This window comes from Rhopilema esculentum, chromosome 18 (genome assembly GCF_057945365.1).
Source record: "Rhopilema esculentum isolate cy_ngs chromosome 18, ASM5794536v1, whole genome shotgun sequence".
Classification (NCBI taxonomy): domain Eukaryota; kingdom Metazoa; phylum Cnidaria; class Scyphozoa; order Rhizostomeae; family Rhizostomatidae; genus Rhopilema; species Rhopilema esculentum.
In genome coordinates this window covers 777,616-798,186 of record NC_142832.1, presented here as the reverse complement: position 1 = coordinate 798,186, position 20,571 = coordinate 777,616, and the positions used below count along the sequence as shown (strand labels likewise).

The 20,571-nt window shown below is 35.2% G+C and overlaps 3 protein-coding genes across 8 annotated transcripts in view; 2 read left to right on the top strand and 1 right to left on the bottom strand.

The window, feature by feature from the left end:
• The window catches only part of LOC135680878 (protein FAM13A), a 34,914-nt gene extending 23,452 nt beyond the window's left edge, over nt 1-11,462 (top strand). For all 3 annotated transcript variants that reach the window (XM_065195089.2, XM_065195090.2, XM_065195091.2), the window contains 11 exons: nt 414-476; nt 5,880-5,986; nt 6,417-6,500; nt 6,945-7,025; nt 7,306-7,358; nt 7,786-7,838; nt 8,308-8,348; nt 8,732-8,922; nt 9,707-9,808; nt 10,608-10,662; nt 11,226-11,462. In XM_065195089.2, coding sequence (XP_065051161.2) covers nt 414-476; nt 5,880-5,986; nt 6,417-6,500; nt 6,945-7,025; nt 7,306-7,358; nt 7,786-7,838; nt 8,308-8,348; nt 8,732-8,922; nt 9,707-9,808; nt 10,608-10,662; nt 11,226-11,294 — 899 coding nt within the window. In that variant the 3' untranslated portion in view covers nt 11,295-11,462. The remainder of the gene's footprint in view (nt 1-413; nt 477-5,879; nt 5,987-6,416; nt 6,501-6,944; nt 7,026-7,305; nt 7,359-7,785; nt 7,839-8,307; nt 8,349-8,731; nt 8,923-9,706; nt 9,809-10,607; nt 10,663-11,225) is intronic.
• LOC135682342 (uncharacterized) lies at nt 486-5,871 on the top strand. 3 transcript variants are annotated; one of them, XM_089113695.1, is made up of 3 exons: nt 2,286-2,461; nt 4,168-4,459; nt 4,850-5,871. In XM_089113695.1, the coding sequence occupies exons 1-3, from the start codon at nt 2,435-2,437 to the stop codon at nt 5,341-5,343; spliced, it is 813 nt and encodes a 270-aa protein (XP_088969821.1). In that variant the 5' UTR covers nt 2,286-2,434; the 3' UTR covers nt 5,344-5,871. The 3 variants fall into 3 exon arrangements, with proteins under 3 accessions (XP_065053273.1, XP_088969821.1, XP_088969820.1); XM_065197201.2 differs by lacking the exon at nt 4,850-5,871 and having other exon boundaries at nt 486-2,461; nt 4,168-4,306; XM_089113694.1 differs by having other exon boundaries at nt 2,286-4,459; nt 4,850-4,986.
• Nucleotides 11,463-16,226: 4,764 nt separating the features above from the next.
• LOC135696578 (uncharacterized) overlaps nt 16,227-20,571 on the bottom strand; it is a 28,001-nt gene continuing 23,656 nt past the window's right edge. For both annotated transcript variants that reach the window (XR_010517371.2, XR_016144859.1), the window contains 2 exons: nt 20,473-20,560; nt 16,227-18,589 (listed from right to left, as the gene is read on the bottom strand). The gene's annotated coding sequence lies outside the window, so the exon portion shown is untranslated. The remainder of the gene's footprint in view (nt 18,590-20,472; nt 20,561-20,571) is intronic.

Genomic DNA, 20,571 nt, shown 5'->3' with positions numbered 1-20,571 from the left:
TTTTCGGTAAAGGGATACTGCAGTTTGGTGTTTTTAAAGATTTAAAAAATTCATTGAAACTTTATATAATCAGAAGTACTATCTTTTAACGATTTGCTATTTTTTTAAGTTGCGCTATTCAAACCCAATTTAACTGCTTTCCTAATCTTTGTTATCCCTTTTTTCAATGAAATTGAAGTAGCTGTGTGGCTCACTATTATTTTTATGAACATTTTTTAAAATTCTGTATAAATTGGATCAATAAAGTAGAAAGTGAACATAATGTTTGATCATATGGATGAAAATTCTGGGTGTTCACTGTTGTACAGGAAATACTTTTATATTTACATCCTGTTCAACTCATCAAAATGCTCATTTATAGATAAATAAACAAACATTTTAATAACAGTTGTATTTCTGCTTTGATTATTCAGAAAACCAAGACAGGGGCGACCAAACTGGTACTGAGGCAGTCAGTTTTGCACCAAACTTGAGGGGTATGTCATTAAAATTTTGTGGTTACCTGATGATTTCGATATTTTTATTTGTGGCACATGTGGCAGGGGGTGGCAGCTGTTTTCATCTGCGGGTGGGGGTCTTTTGTTCCTTGTCCTGCACTTGTTTTTTTTCTAGATTTCAACACGCTGATATCGTTGCCTGACATCTAATGTGAGACAGAAACTTGACATTCCTTTGTAGTTTCTTTTTATATAGAATATTGTAAATTTTTTAATTGTAAGTTACTTTCATGGTGATTTCTTCGATGACCTGGAGTCCATTCCCGCCATGATAGGCACAGTAGTTGTGTGTTATTGGTTTTTCGTCTTTTATTGATTGTGTAAAAAAGTATTTTTATTTATTTCTGTGTCTTGATACGTCTCTTTGACTTTAAATGTTATTCTGTCGCATTTCACGGTTGAGGCGTGTCAGAGAGTTTAGTAAACGAAGTTTATGCTGTTTACTGGAACAAATTGAGATTTGTATTCTTGATAGGGGTATTGAATGCATTTGAAGCAATTTAGAGGCTGCAAAGAAACTTGGAAACATTAACTCTATTATTTTAATTTTAATTCTACGTCATCTCCAATTACGTCACCAGTAATTACATGAGATATGCGGTGCATGCGCGTAGAGGTCAGTTGCGAAACGTGCGTCTTGGTGTCAGTCGACCAGCTTCGAGCTCTTGGTTTTTATTATATTTTGCTGGTCAAGAATTTGTGTGAATGAAGATAATGGACGAAGAGGAAACTCAGAAGCAAGAAGGGTTTGCCTCCTCGACTTCGTGCGAAGAAGAATCCAAAAGGTCAACTTCAAATCTACCGAAGACAATATCAATGAATGAGTGGAACGGACCACAGTGTAGTCAACTACCGCAGAACGAACTGCAAAATATGAATGAATTAAAGGATTCCATGGCCACAATGGCAAATATGTTTAAAGAATTCATAAAATTAAACAGGAGGGGCAACGAAGCCCACGTCCCTAGGCCGAAGTCAGGTAGTACCAGAAAGAAACGCTCATGGAATGACACAAATTCCAGCAGCAGCGTGTCTTCCTCTTCTGAAGAAGGAAGTAAATGTTCTCACAGCAAGAGACGTCGTAAAAATTCGTCTTCTTCGCATTTGTCACAAAAAAGTGACCATGACAATCTGCAAGCGCCAAACGGCGAGGATGCAGGGAAAGTTGCAAACAAACATGGAGGTGAGTTTCTCGATAATTTAAATGAGGAACTCAATGAAAAAGATGAAGAAGTTGATGACCCAGTGTCGGAGAAGTTGGCAAATATTATAGAAAAACGCTGGAAAAAATTAATTCCTGGTGAAAAATTGAAGACATTGCATTCTTCATACAAGAGACCATCAAACTGTTCTCAACTCATTGTGCCTAGAGTGAATAGGCCAGTTTGGATGAGAATGAGAAAAGAACAGAAAGATAGTGACAGGAGAATAGCACACATACAAGAAAATGTAATTGCAGCCACAAGTGCATTAGTTCAGGGAACTGAGCTTGTCTTGAATTCAAATATCAAAGAAGATGATATGAAACAAATAGCCAAGAAATTGGTAGACAGCTCAGCACTGCTTGGGCATGTAAACAGAGAGTTAAGTGAAAGAAGAAGGGCCATGATAAAGCCGTATCTTAAGCAGGAATACAAAGATCTTTGCTCTGAGGAAACTCAGATAACAAAGCTTATATTTGGTGATGAATTCAATCAGCAAATAGCAGATTTGAAAAAGTCTAGCAGTATCACTAACAATCCTATGAGAAGCAATGACAGTAGATATCTATACAGAGGTAGAAATTATGAATACAAACGAAGCTACTCAAATTACAGTAGAAATCATAACAACAACTATCACAACCAAAACCAGTCTTTTTTGTCCAGAGGCCAGAACACAAACTTCAAGAAGAAAACAAATTACAGAGACTACAACAGACGGGGAAAGCAGTGAACATGTTGACTGCTAATCCATTGAACGAGGTGAGAAACGTATCTCAAATTATTCATGATATTAAATTGTATCTTAAAAATAGAGTTGAAAATTTTGAGGCTGGTTCTTTGAGGAATTATATTAGAAAGTGGGAAACAATTACCTCAGATCCAGAAATCCTTTCATATGTATCTGGTGTTCAAATTGAATTTATAGGAATACCTCATTCAGGCTCAGTTTTCACTGAAGCAATTTTTAACGAAACTCAAAGTAAGCAGATTGATAAACAAATTGAATCGATGCTTACAAAGGGTATAATCAAAAAATGTGAAAATAGTGAACCAGAATATATTTCTAGAATTTTCACTAGGCCTAAAAGTGATGGCTCTCTCAGACTAATTCTTAATCTGAAAAATCTAAACCAGTATGTTTGTTACCATCATTTTAAAATGGATACACTAGCTACAGTTATCAGTCTCATGGAACCAGATTGTTATATGGCATCTATTGATTTGAAAGATGCATATTATACTGTCAGTATTGATGAGTTCTATCAACAATTTTTGAAATTTAAAAAGAATAACCAATTATTTGCCTTTTGCTGTGTTCCTAATGGCTTAGCAAGTGCACCAAGAATTTTCACAAAATTATTGAAGCCACCATTAGCAAAGTTGAGAAGCAGTGGTTTTTTAAACTCTCCATACATTGATGACATATATTTGCAAGGCTCCAAATTTGATAAATGTTTTCAAAATGTCCTTGAGACAGTGAAGTTAATGGACAAATTGGGATTTGTTGCACATCCTGATAAGTCACAGTTGCTGCCAAAACAAGAAATTGTTTTTCTGGGTTTTCATCTGAACTCTAAAAATATGACAGTAAAGTTGACAAATGAAAAAGCTCTAAAACTCTTGCAGGCATGTAGAGATCTGTTGACAAGGAAAACTCCTAAGATAAGGGAGGTTGCCAGAGTCCTTGGCATGATGGTTTCTAGTTTTCCAGGAACTCAATATGGACCACTATTTTATAGATCTTTAGAATATGATAAGATTTTGGCTCTCAAAAATTCCAAAGGAAACTATGAAGCTTCAATGGTTTTATCAGACTTAGCCATTGCTGATGTAAAATGGTGGGTCAAAAATGTCACCTTATCATTTAGTAATATTTCTTGCAATAAGATTGGTGCTACATTGTATACAGATGCTTCCAAAACAGGTTGGGGGGCTGTGCTGGAAGATAGGAAAACATTTGGAGGTTGGAATGAAAGTGAAACAAAACAACATATCAACTATCTAGAATTGAAAGCAGTTTATTTTGGATTAAAGTCACTTTGTGAAAAATGCAAACACAAACATGTCAGGCTTATGATTGACAACACAGCTGCAGTTCATAATATTAACAACATGGGCACCATTAAGTCGCAAATTTGTAATGACTTAGTGAAAGATATTTGGAACTGGGCAATTAAACAAGAAATTTGGTTATCAGCTGCCCATATACCTGGTAGCCAAAATATAATAGCGGATACTGAATCTAGAAGAAAGGTTTCATCAGCTGAGTGGATGTTGAATAGGGAAAAATATATGCAAGTTACAAAATGTCTGAAATTTGACCCAAATATTGACTTATTTGCATCAAGGCTGAATTTCCAAATTTCAAAATATGTATCATATAAACCAGATCCAGAAGCCTTTGCAATAGATGCTTTCTCATTAGATTGGAGTTTATTTAATTTCTATGCTTTCCCTCCTTTTAGTTTGATAAACAAAGTGATGCAGAAGATCATAAAGGAGGAAGCAACAGGCATTGTCATAGCACCGGATTGGCCAACCCAAGTTTGGTATCCAAAATTCATGTCCCTTCTGCTTATGAGGCCAGTTATGCTGGATCATTTCAAAGGATTGTTGGAGATGCCAGGGAGGCAGGAGGAGATTCATCCATTTCAAAAGAAATTGAACCTGATGGCGGGACTTTTATCAGGGAACAAAAGATTACAATCAACCTATCAGAAGAAGCAACAGAAATCATAATGGCTTCTTGGAGGCCAGGTACACTAAAACAATACAATGTTTATGTAAAGAAATTTAGAGAGTTCTGCAAGAAGCATAGACTTGATTCAAGCAAAGTGTCTTTATATGATGGTATTGAATTTTTAACCCATTTATTTAAGCAAGGGTTAGGATACAGTGCCATCAACACTGCTAGATCTGCATTATCTGCAGTAATAGTTGTATCAGATAAACAAACATTTGGAGAGACTCATTTAGTAAAGCGATTCATGAAAGGGGTTTTTGAATCCAGACCTGCATTACCAAAATACACTGATGTATGGGATATTTCAAGTGTCTTGACATACCTAGATTCCCTAGGTAAAGCAATAAAACTCAATTTGAAGAAACTTACCTTACGTCTAGTTATGCTCTTGTGTATTTTGTCAGGGCAACGATGTCAGACAATTCATGCAATTGAACTTAGTGGAATAACATTTGGAGACACGTGCAGAATTGAGGTACCTTCATTACTCAAGCAATCTAGACCTGGACACCATTTGAAACCAATGGAATTCAAATCTTACAGTCTCAACTGCAAACTGTGTGTAGTTGAAAATATGAGACAGTATATTGAAATGACAAAGGATATCCGAAAAGAAGAACAAAAGCTATTTATTAGTTTTCAAAAACCACATAAAGCAATTTCAAAATCAACAATAGCAAGATGGTGCAAACAGGTCATGTCTGATGCAGGCATTGATGTAAAAAGATTTGGACCTCATAGTATAAGAGCTGCATCTGCATCCTCAGCAAGAAACAAAGGTGTGCCATTAGCCACTATTATGACAGCTGCAGGATGGAGTAATGCTGGGACATTTAAAAAATTCTACTCAAAAAATGTTGTAGAAACATTAACTTATTCTGAGATGATATTGACTTAAGCTATCACAAAAAAAAAAAAAAAAAAAAACAAAAAAAAAAAAAAAAAAAAAACCTTGTGTATATTGTGTTGGTATGTAACCATTGTGTTTAGATCTCTGAACATATATTTTATTATATGTTATGCAACATGACAGAGTAGCTTTTCCTGTCTTTAAAGTCTCATGTAATTACTGGTGACGTAATTGGAGATGACGTAGAATTGGAAAATTAAACGAGCACTTACCGAAGGAAGTGTGAAGTTTGATTGGAATTCTACGTCATCTTCAATGGAGGAGCATGGAATTACATGCCCTCCCAGATTACAACCTCACCCGAGCTATTTTTAATTTGTAATTCCATAATTATTTTGTTATTTGCATAACAAATATGCCTTGTTGCACTATCGGTAAAGCTACTCTGCTTCAAAGACTGACCTCTACGCGCATGCACCGCATATCTCATGTAATTCCATGCTCCTCCATTGAAGATGACGTAGAATTCCAATCAAACTTCACACTTCCTTCGGTAAGTGCTCGTTTAATTTTCCAATTTTCAGACATTAAAGTTCGAGGTGGAAAGCCATCGAAAGAAGACACATTGAATGCTTTATTGAAAAGGCTGAGCGAAAAACGATCAGTTTCTGGTAGACCGGAGGAATTAGAGGTATGAAGCAGATAGTGTTTTGTTTTTAAATGCTAATCTAATTGTAACTAAATGTCTTTAAAATTGTTTATCGTTAGCTTATGCCGATGTCTTTAGCACTGTGACATTTCATTAGATTCACTTGCCGGGGAGAATTTGACAGGACCAGATAAAGGGGCTGGAAAGAATCGAGGAGCTTGCTCCTCAGCTCAGAATATAATTGGCACAGTAAAACTGTTGTCTGTCAGAATGTATTTCTCTTTGTAATGATTTCTACAATTCTTCTCTGGAAACGTAGGTAAATCTTTATAGGGTTTTTAAAAAGATCTTCTGTATGGTCCCAATTCGTCAGAATTTGGGCTGATTTGTCTTAAAGACGAGCATTATTTTTGTAAGGATTTAATATTTAAACATTGTGATCAGATGGGAGCCTAATCTACTGCCTTTTTAGATGATGTCACCGGACCAGCTGAAAGATGAAAAGTTAGCCGTGCAAAAGGCCTTGCTGCAATACGAGAACCTCCATGGAAGGCCGGTAGGTTTTAGAAGGATCTAATACCAGTAATGTACCTCCTTACATCCGTCTTGTTATGCCGTACGTAGAGATATACTTGCTTTCAGCCAAAATTTCCTCGTCATGTTTGTTGCCACCTAGCAGCCAAATGTCTGTATGTTCGAGAGGATGTTAGTGTTTTGACGTGTTATTGCAATACCAGCAAGGCCTATTTGTCACTATCTAGCCCGGATGATTTGATTTCTTCTGTTAATCGTTTAATCTGTATTTTGTATAGCTTCAACCATACTTAACACTTTTATAGATAAAGTAACATATGTTATAATAATTTCAATATCCTTCCTTTTGTATTACTCTATTTATTTCTGCCTGGATATCTTCCAACCTCTGCTCCAACATGCTTCAGAATACCTTTGTACTGTAACACTGTCTGTATTAATTAATGTTGATATCATTTACCTTTAGAGCTCAAAGGAAGACCGGACGTTAATGCGGCCGATATACGAACGATATCGTAAAATCAAACGATTAATTGCGACCCCTAGAGTAAGTTTTGTTTTCAGTTATTTAGTCACTGGAACTGGCAAAGAATATTTCTGTTGTCACACATTAGATTACTGTTTTTAGAAATTTTACTGTCTAGATGATTTTTCTATAATTATTTTTCACGGTAGCACTCCAAGTTTTTGTAACGATAAAAAGCTGCACGTTCAGTCTCTAATTTCAAACTTTACTTCCAATTTTAAGCCGTTTGGTTATGGCTTTACACAGCAAAGTTTTATTGAAAAGAAGAGAGAATGTTATTTCCAATCCTTTACAATTTTAGGATAAGCAAGAAGAAAATAATGCGAAAGGGGAAGAAGTTCCTGACACTGGAAGGTTTGTCGAGTTTAGCTTGTTTTTTCGTGAAGCTTTGAAGTTTGACGTCACATATTATTCTTTTCTACTCGTCAACTACTTTCAGTTGTATGAAATTCATAAGAATGTTCCTGCTGGTGGCAAAAATGCATTCAAATTAGAACTTATTGCGTAAATAACTAGAATGAAATGATAGAAAGAGGCAATATATAATAATGAACAATTATTGTTGAATAATTTTTGACAAATTGAAAGATAAAATGGATATGGAGTGCCAGAGAAAAGGTCTAAAAACCAACTTTAATGAGGGCACACATGTAGAAATGGGGGGGGGGAGTGTTAGGGAGAAGGGTAAGAAAAGCCTATTAATGATTTTATACTTTTATATGTAATGTTTTTATAAACATAGTCATTTGTTTAATTTAGTTTATTTTTTCTGTGTCTACAGATCACAAGATTCGTCGGACAATACGGCGAGAGATCTGCAACCAATAATGGAAGGTAATTACAAGTGAAAACACCACAGCATCTCCATAAACATGAAATCAAAACTCTAGTACATTCATCTCCTAAACGCTAAATTTTTTATTAATTTATCTTTGTTAAATACAATCACAAAGTGAAAAATAGATTTGTTTCATTCAACTATTTGCTCAACGTCCACCCTCAAAAACTTCCGCTTTATGCGTTTTCCACTTTCTGAAGATGCCCTTTTTCAGTAATCTCCTTGTCTGAGAGGCTTTTTCAGCTTCATTTTCCAGGTTAAAATGTCAAATTTTTCGAGACACATCTTCTAAGTAACTGCCATCCTCCTTAATTTTCTGAAACAAATTTGAGAAGGGGCAGTAAGCCCAAAACGTCCTCACATTTTCCGGCACTGGTTTCCACTTTCACAAACTCTGCGGCATCTCCTCAATTCAAAAGAGTTATTTTTAAATTTGGCTTCATTTTTGTCATAACTTCTTTTCAGGTGAATTTCTTTCTGGCGCAAAGATGAGCAATTCATCAAAAGTTAGTCTCGTTTTAGAATTATTTTTGTTGCTACGAGATGAATAAAATAACTTTTATTATTTTTAAGAAGAATGGTTCTTTATTCTATGTTGAGTAAAAGGAAAAACTGTAATTTATTGATTAAAAAGATATACATTTATAAATGTAGTTATTTATGAAAAAGATATTAATCTGTTCGCAGATTAGTAATGGTAAAAGCGAGTCGAATATTAATGATATATTTCAGTTGTTGAAACAGCCCATTTTTCGTGATCATGAAGCGTAGTTTCTATTGCCATTTGTCCAAATGCTCATTACGGTTTCAGATGTCATTATGATTTATTTTCGTTCCTGATTTATTTTTCTGTGTACATAAAATGGACTTTCGAATCTTCTATCAACAGACTGACGATCCATTGGCTGGAAATGACAACGGTCTCAACGATACTTTCAATATCACTCGAAAACCAATGGATTTCACAGAACGCTTTGAAACTGAGACTGATGTTAGTGAGCCAGCAGTCACCCTAAACGCACCAAAATCGACCACTTCGCCCGGAACGATGAGTGAAGCAGTTCTCCATGACGCCACTTTGTAAGAACTTTGTTACCTCATCAGGATATCTTTAGATTGATTTTAGCTGTTATCAATGTTTGGCTAACTTCCTTTTCACAAGCATACTAACTGATTATCTTCAGCCAAAAGATTTTCTTAAAAAACTATCAGCTCAGCCGAGTTAAGCCCACTTCTTTAGGGAATTTGTCTTAATCCAGGTTTTCTACGTTCAGTTCAACCCGGATAGGCTGCGTGTACACTATCAAGCATTTTATCTTGACTCTTGAACTGAGAATAATTAGCATAGTTTAAACAGGGCTTTGCAGCTTAAAGTCCATCGACAGCTACTTAACTGGCCTAAGCGATTTGCCATTTAACCATTGGCCAATCAATAAGTATGTCAATGGTATTATGTGGGCTTTGCAACCCAACTTAACAAGAAATCTCACCTTTCGTGTGATTTTATTTTCTAATTGCTATTGACTGTGCATTTTTACAAAAGAAGACGACAAAGCCGTTTGCTCTTGTCTCTTGCAATCGTTTTAAGCCTCTCGTAATGTGCTAAATCTACTTGATATTAGACTCAATTCAGTTCAACACTCTGCATATGCCCCAGAATCTTATGTGGCCGTGTTGGGAAACCAATTTCCTATCCCTATTCCTGTCATGGACATATTATACCCATCGATTAGGAGCAAGATAGAACTAAAACAGCTTTTTTAACGTAGTCTTAGTAAGGCACGGCTTTCCGAGGCAACTTACATTTTGTAGCACGGTAGAATTATTCCTTGTCTCAGTTATCATGACGTCACTTTGTTTATAGAGACGAGTTACTCAAGCAACAGAAACTGGCGAAAAAGTCTCGAAAAATTCTTGGAAAGAAGCTGAAAGATTACGAAGATGATTTTCTTGCTACTACCGGCAGGTTAGTTTATGAAAATCGTGATCACAGTTTTTTGCCCTAATGTGGGAGAATATATGATGATGAGATGATTTAATGATGACTTGATTCAATCATAAAGTGATTAAAGGATTAGGTGATAAATGATTCGGTGATTAAATGATTGCGTAACGAGTTACTCGGTTTATAGCTGGGTGATTTGAGCAAAATCCTAATCGATTTATTCTAGGGGCTTTTTATCTTCAACTCTAAGTAGTTTTTCCAATGACTTGATTCCCTAAAGAAATAATTTCATAACAATGGTGCGAAATGATCTGGTGTTGTAAACATCTTTTCTCCAATGTTATGTTATAGATGAACATAATTGACCGCATAGCCTGAAGACACCTGCACAATCAGCAAACATGTTAGAGATTGCCTGAGACATGGGTGCATGAACAAAGGCCCTTTCCCCACCAATTGACTGTAATTTGGTTCCTATTCTTACGTTTTTTTAGCTTTGCCAAAATAACAATTATCTGTTAGCAGTACTCGGATCCTTCCCTGACTATATCTAAGGAAATATTTTACATATTAATGGCTGAATTTGCACATTTAATGGTATTTGACGGTATTCGGTTTGCAATCTATTACTCCCAAATTTACCCTCTCCCATAATTCTTCCTTCAACATTTCCTCGTCTCTAAATGCCTGGTCAATCAGAGCTCTCTAAGCTTCCACCAATTTAACAAGTTTGATAAAGGCCTTTTTTTTATTTGACAGTTTTCTTGCTTTTTTCATTTCGATGACCAATATATTAATCAGTCAATTCTTTTGATGATAGAAAAGTGCAAAAAGAGGACCGAGGCCCGTTAGAAGAGGACTACAATGAGTACAAGGTGATGACAGCTTGTTGTTGTTTACAGAATATTTTGTTGTTAGATCAACGATAAAGAACTGATTCTCCCACCATCCTCGGTTAAACCAAACAATTTTGGCTAAACCAAACATCAATTGGCTTTAGATCTCTTGATTGAGCCTCTTTCTAATTTTGATTTGGTGAAGCAATCCTGTATGCCCCGGATCGATGTTTTTTGTTCTGAATATATGCTGGTACAAACGATTGCCAAGCGAATGGTGCACGGGTAATACAACCCCTTTTTTATTTAATACTGAATCGTTTAGTAGAATGATTACGAAAAGCGTTTGCGAAAATTTTTTAAAGTTTGAGATCTGGGTCTCGTGTGAATAATGATTTTTGTTCATGCTTCTAGATATTCAAAATAGCTTAATTTCAACATCATGTCCGTGTCCTATATTCACCTTTCACCTTTCTGGTAAACACACAAGTAACACTTTAATTATTTGACAATTTTTGGAAGGGTTGTTTTGAATTTATTATGTAATATTTGAAATTTTAGAAGCCTCCATTTCAAACGTTTTGCAATTGTTTTAATTGTAGCAAATCAGAGCGCGGCTGCGACTTCTGGAGGCCTTGATCAACAAGAAGAAGGCGAATCAAACTGTCTAACTGACTTCTCTTAAATTGCATATAACAATTCTTCTTACAAATAAATGTATAATATTTATATCATATCTTTATTTATACAATCATGATGTACATAATGTAAAAACACACTTGATTAGATTCGATTGTTTAGTGTGAGTGTAGACTTAAAACCACGAAGTATCTGCTACATGACTTCTTCTTTCTAGAGAGACTCATCACTTTTGTAAGCACAGTAGCAATATGATGAGGCCACGCTATGTTTTGTTTCTAGGAGTTGCTAGATTTCCAGGAATCCAATACCAGGAACAACGTGTTTGGTTATGTTATTTTTCAACCTTATTTTGCCTGACTGGCTATTATGGCCTGCATTCTACCCTCCAGATCCCACAAGGGATGTGTTCTTAAATTTACGATGCAATCTATCACTTCAGTTTTGTCAGTTTTCCCCCTGCTTTTTTATTAATTTCAGTGCAAAAATTTATTAAAAAACACCAGCAAATTACCGTTATTCACTGTTGCAATTTCTGTTTCTTCGATCATGGGTTCCCAGTGTTTTTATTCTGATCAAAATTTCTTGTTTGAAATCGGTGTTTACAATAGGAAATGCAATCCAGAATTACAAGAGCTTGAGTTTTGAAATAAATTGATATTTTCTTTACCGAAAGGGCTGGGCTGTTTGTCAATCTTAAATATGTTGTCTGGAATCAGTTTGAGTTGGAATAATCGAGCCTTATTGTGTGCAAGACAAACAAAATGGCGGATAAAAGGAGGTGAAAATCGGTCATTTAAAGCGAAACAAATCGGCTCAAATTTAATAGATAGGTGAATTCAGAAGTCGGTTTTCGGCTCCAAATAAATAAGATGAGCTGGTGAGCTCATTATAATTATCACAACCTCATCAATATGTAAAATATTTCGTGTGTCTCCATGATATGCTTTCACGTCATGCCAGATATATTCACCTTCTTCCATGCAAGAGTAGCCCTTGCCTTTTAATGAGAGTTTTGTATTTCTAATCACATCTGAATATTTCTCATTATTGTTACTGCAGATTTCTTACATTCAAATTTTCAAAATATCTTCAAATAAATTATGCAGGCGTGGAAAATCAAATTTCCATTGTTTTTCCTGTGTTTGGAAAAGTTCTTATTAACATGACTCGCTAATTTCACGTGCCATTAAGTATAAACTTTTTTAGTTTATACCTAATATGAAGTACCATATACAGTTGTCATTTGAGCAATACTAATACCTTCCTTTAATATATTATCATAAGTTTCAATTCTTGGGATGAATTGTTTGAATGGTACAAGCCCATTTCTTTTTAATGGACTCGTATAAAATGGCAACAGTTTTGTTATGGTTGCAGCGTTGCTATGGAAGCAGGGTTGTTAATCAAGGACGTTTACTCGTGTTTATTAATTTTACTTTCTTTTATAGAAGATGAAATGCATATGAGGTTTTTTGTCTCAATTATAAGATGAAAGTGAATTGATCTTTCGAGGTATTTTAAGGTCATTCAATTTTTAACAATTTTCGTCATAATTTTATTCAGAAAGGATTCCCTACTTGAACGTGATGTCATCTTCGCCTGCTTAGTGCATTAGAACTCGGATGTCATTGTATGAGATGCGCCCAAGGTGACATTGGCACAATCACAATGGAGGCTAGGGGACGTGGCTCTCTTGACAACCTTGCTTCTACTTTCCATTCCTGTTTCCATTCAGGACGTTCTATGTTTTTCAGTTAAGAAAGCATTACAAAGTTACTCATTTTCCTCTGCAATCTATTTGGGTTACTTGTTAAGCCTATTTCAATGTCATTTTCAGCAAGACAAAACTGCAGATGAAGTTTCATTTTTGCTTAAAGAAAGCAAGCAATCACGGCCTTCAAGGTATTTCTTGTTTGAATCAGTTCAGCCTGATATCATACATTGTTAACATAGAAAAAGTGCATTTGATTGCGACTTTGTAGCCCCCTCTTCTGTTAAAAAGGGCTGACCTGAACTCCCCATCATTTACGATGTATGCCAACAAAAATTAGGGCTCGGGGCTGTTCATTTGGCCATCAGGATTCGGGGCTGTTCTTGTGGCTGTCAGGACTCACAGCGGCCCGATCGCCGTAACTTCAATTATAATTTCCGCGTTTGCAATCAGTATTAAATGGTTGTTTTGAAAATGCTAATCTTAGCCACAAAAGCACAACACAGCTGAATATTTGTATTCATTTATTCTATATGTTTTTAAAGAATTATATAATCTTTTGCTTCATTTTCTGTATTTTGAGTCTTAGTGATTCGTGAATATGAACTTTTTCTGTTTAATTTTAGCATTTCTCAAAATAATTGCACAATAGTAGGCCATGCTTCTGCTACTCTGACTTTCTCTTTATATCCCCCATCGCAAATTACCCCTCTTCTGTTATTTGCTCCACTAACCCCACGCTGTTAGATTAATTATCATAGTTATGACCGAACAAAGAAAATTTGCATAGCGAATTATTATTATTATTATTATTATTATTATGCATTGATGCTATGTACTTTCAAGACCTACAGGTACGGGTCTCATCTTGTCTCATTCGATGTTTCATTTTGATATCTTTAGCGAATTTTGAGTACGTTTCCCCTCTGAAAACTAGCATTTTGCAGTACATTGCCACAGGTTTTCAACCCTCACAATTGCAGCATGCCCCTCTTTTGAATTTCAAGCAGCTCTTTTCAATTGGAAAACAAAGATATTTTACACCTACGAACGTGGTCTGGATCACGCAAAATGAAATTAATCAAATCAAATGTTGTTGTCAATCGTTTGTTTACTTTTTAGAACTCAAGTTAAAAAGTTCGGATGGAAGATATTAAAAGAAATGATAACAGGTTGATATTTTGGATCATGAGCACGGGTTCTCTTTGGAACAGACCAAGAAGCCCTCACACCAACCGATAGCCACGCTGGGGCTGCTACGGCCTGTCATGTATTGAAAATTGTTGTTCAGGATTCGGATTTATTTACTTTACATCTTCCACTTAGAAGCTAGCAAATATCGAATTCGTATCCTGATATCATTTGGGTATTTGTGATCATCTATGGACACGTTTTGGTATGATTTCAACTCTTGATCGTGAAGATGCATGGCATGACAAGGTAAGAAATCTTCAACCAATTTTGTTTTAGATCTTTCATATCGATTAGTGCTGGCGTAAAATACTAAGACATTTCTCACTTGTTTGCAGGTAATTCGCTATATAGTGCTTGTGAAAAATTTGCGGAAGACTTCAAATACTAAAGCCACGTGCGCTCGAAGCGAAGATGGTTCTCCTTCAAGCTTTCGAACTTTCAAACGCCGGGACTTGTATTTACTAATTTGGAACATATTTGAGTACTGACATATATTTTGATGTTTAGTTACGTTTTTGTTGTATCCTAGTTCTGCATTTTCTAATTTGTTTTGAAGTTACGTCTGATATAAGTACCCAATTCACTGATCGATCGAATCTTACTGAAACAAGCAAAACTGTGTCATCTTCTGATTCTCTTTTACTTTTTTGGTAAAATTGCTACAGTTATTTTCCTATCGTCGATGACAATCGCGTGAGAACGACATTTACTTCTGATTGGAAAACCCCTTATAGGCAAACCCCTATTTACAGCCTTAGCATTTCCCTTCTGGTAGCTTTTATCCCCCTCAAGGTCACCCCGCATTCCATATTAACTCTGTTAAACTGCGATATTTGAATTGATTTTATTGCCTCTGAAAAGTCCTTTCGTCCCTTTAGAATTTGAAGACTTTTTACGATACAAATTCGTCTATGTTGTACTCCAGTTTGCGTTTACTCAAAAATCAACTTCTCAGTTTCTTTATTTCAAATGCGAAAATTTTCGTTTCATTCCTGTTCTATTTCTTCGTAACTTTTATTGAATTGAGCCCCGATTTACTATTATATTTGAGTCTCAAATCTTTTGAAATTACCCCCGTTTTCCATTGTATTTTCGATTTAAATATATTCAATTTACCCCCGTTTTCCATTGTATTTTTGATTTAAATCTATTCAATGTACCCCCGATTTTCCATTGTATTTTCGATTAAAATCCATTGAATATACCCCCGTTTTCCATTGTATTTTCGATTTAAATCTATTCAATTTACCCCCGTTTTCCATTGTATTTTCGATTTAAATCTATTGAATTTACCCCCGATTTTCCATTGTATTTCCTAGTAGAATCCATTGAATTTACCCCCGATTTTCCATTGTATCTTCGATCTAAATCTATTGAATTTACCCCCGAACTGCTTTGTTTTTAAGTCACATAACTATTGTTCAATCCAAAAAATTTGTTTGTTTTCATTAAAAATTGTCTTTGAAGTTTGATCATGTTTCTTTTGTCTTGACTCGGAAAACCTTTGGCTATTTCTATAAGAGCCTTTATAGATTTCTATAGAAATTGAAAAGATATTCCCCCGTCTTTCTATTAGAAAATCCCGTTGTCGATCGAAGGTTCTCCATTGTTCTTCTACGGCGGCCATGCCCCTAAACGGTGGCTCTAAAAAATGCGGCTAGGAGCCGCGAATGATTGACAGGTCATTGTTTTCAACCAATCAGATTGCTTCATTTGAGCCCTTTTGGTGGCTGCGGGCGAGGGCCGTCACCTATAATATAGCGAAAATTTAGGAAACAGCGGCCACTGGCGGCCACCATTGTTTTTCAACCAATCAAATTGAGCCATTTTGGTCTCACTCTATTGTTTGCTGACCAATCAGAGCCCTTCAATTCAAATTTTCTATTGTTTTCTGACCAATCATCATTTAGAAAGTTCTATTGTCTTTTCAATTGTTTTTAACCAATCAGATTCGTTCATTTTGGCTAGATTAGCCTCGTTTTGATGCCCACCGAAGACGGGGGGTTACAGCCTCGTTTGGACCGGTCAAAAGACGGGGGTCAGAAAGAATTTTTGCTCGATTTTCTCCTCTCCATTCAAGCGATCTTACTCTACTTACAATGTTAAGTTCTACCTAAGTGCCGAGGAGACTGTTTTCGAAAGGGGTTTTTCTCAGCATGGTGTTTTAAGCAAAGGGTTAACAAGAAGGAAAGAAGTCCCCCTTGTTAACCCTTCGATTAAAACACCCTGCCAAGAAAACCCTTCGAATGTTGTGTTAGGGGTTATGTTAACATGGTGTTTTAAGCAAAGGGTCAACAAAAAAGAGAAGAACTCCTTCCCGTTAACCCCTCGATTAAAACACCGTGCTAACATAACCACTAACATAACACCGAAGACAGTCTCCTAAGCAACTAATTAAATACATTAAAATACAAATACAAACTAATTAAACGAAAAAGGCCTATTCTAAAAACAGATGCGAACAGGCGCCTTGTTCACACCCATTAGAAGAATATGCCTTCAAATGTTACAAAATGACTAACTAGAAATAATTAACCTAACGAAGTATCGATACTCTCTCGCATTACGATATCAAACTACGATTATGATAAAGAGGGTTCTATGGAGAAGGGTAGGGTCTTAAGCAGTCCTATATCGATTATAAACAAGGATAATTTACTAAAATGAGCTACATGAAATGGAGGGATGCTTAATATTTAAAAGCTAGAGATCTTGAGCTCGAACAGGGATCTATAGTTTCTAATCGACTTAGCTAAGAGGGTGCGGGAGGTGGATACATGCAAAGATACAATGACTGAAATTGCCTGTAGGGTACGGGTACATATGCAAGATGGAAATTTCTTTACCTGGAAACTCGATTCGAATCCTATCCTTCATAGTGCGAAACTAATATGTCATAAATTGCCTCTTAGCTTCTTCAAATCAAAATCTTGATTATCATAATATATGTGGCAATGTTTCTTTGGGTCACCTCTTGAGCAAAAATCTTGGTTTTGGATGCGAGCGAAATTAACGAGAAAGTACCGATTGCAAATTACAAACTAACAACAAAGTCTCTTCAATAAAAGTCCAATATCTCGATAAAGTGTTCTTGTATCTTCCAATCTTCACAATAAATTCAGCTTCACCAATATGACTGCCTTCAAATCTTGCTGCGGTCTGCAAAAAATAAACAAGAAGCCAGCAACATCGAAAAATAATCGTCCATGAAGCAATAAATTAAAACTACAAGATCCGAAATCCATGCACGTGGTAAAAGTTAGTCTTAGATATCCTTGTTTACTTTCTCAGCGACGGAATCATCCAAGCCTATAATCATTACACTTTGCATTCTATCCACACTGCATAAAAAAGAGTGCCATTTCTCGTGCAATCATGTCTATGTTTTTCTCAAGAGGCCGGTTGTCTCCATGCAAGTCAAGTTCTGCCTTCGGTGATAAAATGTATTCTTTTTGTAAGGATAATCTTTATCAAATTAAGTCAAGCAACATTTTTCTCTGATTTTGCCTTTCTTCCCAGCTTGCAAATTAATTTCAAACCGTGAAAGCAGTAGATGAAAATGAAAAAGATGACGACTGTTTCAAGAAATTAATAAATTCTTTAATCGTTAAAGTGCAGCTTCCAGTTTTATATAAATTTGAAATCTGCATTATTATATTAAAATCAAATATTGCTACCCCGCATCAATGTTAGAAATAATTTTCTCTGAAATACTTTTTGACTTTTTGACATCAAATGTTTTAGTTTCTTCCTCGCAGTTAAACAGTCTTTACTATCCCAGTCTTGGCCTTTAACACCTAAACCAACCTCCAAACATTCCATCAGCCCTCCCAAACCACCACCAACATCCAAATTCCAAACCAACCAAAAAATCAACCCAACCTTTCAAACCTCAGAATCTCCAATCAATAACCAGAAAAGTAAAGACTGAAGTATCTGCAGGTATACTTAAAAAATCGAGGGGTGCACTCTTTTTATTGAAACATGTTTATCGGATTGCATTATATTTGTCTCAAACCTTTTTATATATTGCAAGCTTTTTTGCTGTTTCTTTACTCCCGACCTTAAATGACTGAACCTAAGCTTTGTCTTTTTCACAGAGTATTTCCTTTCATCTTCATACAATAAGCAATAATTAATTAATTGCATAAATTTATGGAACTTTCTGTATTTTTTGCATTATTCACTTTTATTCTACCTAGCTGAGTTTTGTTTCCCCAGCAGTTTTTATGAAAACTTCGGCATGCTGAAATAGATTTCGAATTTTCAAACATAATTTTTCAAACCTTTTAAAAAGTTTTAAGTTTTTTTAGTGAAAATATTTATTGAAAATATGGCTAGAAAGTAACGTAATCAAAAATACTTACAATCTGTCAGGGAACTTTCAATTTTTTTTGTTCGACTTCAGTGCAGGAAAGTCTGAAAAACAAAAGGTAAACATGAATAAAGAAAAATTATAAAAATATGATACTAAAAAATAATCTTATATTTAACTGCTTTAGTTGAAGAGATATAATTGGCAGGATATTCCTGTATTTTGTAATTTATTTAGTTATAAGATACTATAAAACGTCTTGAAATCTTCGAAGTCTGAACGATGGAACTATTTTTCGTTGGATCACCAATAATATTGTAAAAAACCGTGTCTGATGGATATATTGCATCTAGAAAACTTTATGCAAAAATGCGTTACTTAGTTTCATAGCCTGAATAAATGCAATTTTTTGATAAAAACCCAAATGCAGAAGTAGGATAAAAGTAGACTGAGGGCGTTACGACGGGGGGAGGGGGGTGAGATAGAATTTCAGTGTGGCTTATGGGTGGAGGGGGGTGGGGCGAATCTATTATCCATATGTCAAAAATTAGACAACATTGAACAGTTATAAGTCATCATTTTCAAATCTTATTTTTAGAAGACACTTTTGTTGGTCCACAAAATGAAATCAAAAAAGGAGAAAAAGAAGAAGGTGAAGAATAAAACTTATGGTGATGAATTATTGAATCAAAATAAGTACGAATTTCTTAGTATAGAAATATCAACGGGATGTTAAAGAGTCCACAATTTCAATTTTAAATGGAAATTCTAGTAATAGCATTCTTTAATTTTCCAGGTTTTATAAAAAAAATCAGTCTAAAGTTGTCCTTTGACTTTTATGAAAAACCAGCCCCTATAATTCTCGTTCTGATTGTAAAAATTTGAACTATCATAAGTATATGTCAGTAAAGTTGCTGAAAAATTAAAGGCTGGAAAAACCACAAAATTTGCGTTAGAAGTCATTTTATTGTAAACTGGCACTAAAAATTGGCTCGCAAAGGGCATTTTTAAGTTTAAGTGTCACTTCCAATGTAGAATTCGAAGAGAAAGGAGATTGGGGGGGAAGGGGGGCGGTAAAAGCGAAAACATATCTTTTTAAACAAAGGGTAGAAACTAGACCCTGAGGAAATCGTAGGCGTCTAACGACAACTATTTCTTCTTGACTTTGCCATTTATTTGTATCTGCTTTTGACTTCTAAATTTATTTAAAGTTTTTCAGCTTAGAATACATTTAATTACATATTGATAAAATAATAAGGATGCTTTAAAATTTGTGGTTGGTTTAGGGTGGTACATGGATGCAAGCTGTTAGTGGTTTCAAATGAGCGATAATCATTTTGTCGAAAAGTTTTGTCTAATCATATCTTTTGCAAAGAGTTAAATCATTTGGCACACGACTGCCATGATTTTGCTTTTAATAACCAAATAAGCATTATTTCGTGATTGTGATTTTATACATTGCTTTTATTGAATTATCGATTTATTTATTTATTAAATTTATGAAATTTAAACTGGTATTAAAACTTTCTCCATTGGTATACCGTAACATGAAGAAAAAACAATCGAGCAAAAAATTGAGCTGGGAAAAAGAAGAGATTTTTTTGGGTAAGGCAAACACTATCGGGTAGGTTGCACTATTCCTGACAAGACCCCTGGAATTTTCCAACTTTTCATTTGACTGTTTTTAATATGATCATGGATTGATCGAATAAGGAAAAAGCTTGTTGTTCAACTGTTGTTTTCGTTTTCAGATTTTACGTCTATTTAACTGTAAGGTCGTTTAATGAAACAACTGAAAGTCGGATGCCGTTCCTGACACTTGAAAATCGGATGTCCTTCCTGACACTCGAAAGTCGGATGCCCTTCCTGACAATTACAACTCAGTTCTGAGTTGAGCACCATTACCAGCCAAACTTACTAATAATTTTGCCAGAATAGTTTTGAATTACAATAACGCAGCCATCGAAAATAAAAAGGGACAACTCACCCAGAATTTTATAATTTGTAGTCACAGTTCCACTTGCTTTAAAACCCGAGTTTGTCTTTCTTCGCCTTATTCAATGCATAAATTGGGTCTAAAAGAAGC

What these genes read in the sequence shown, in the direction of transcription:
- LOC135682342 (XM_089113694.1), top strand. Translation starts at nt 2,435, where the DNA reads ATGTTGACTGCTAATCCATTGAACGAGGTGAGAAACGTATCTCAAATT.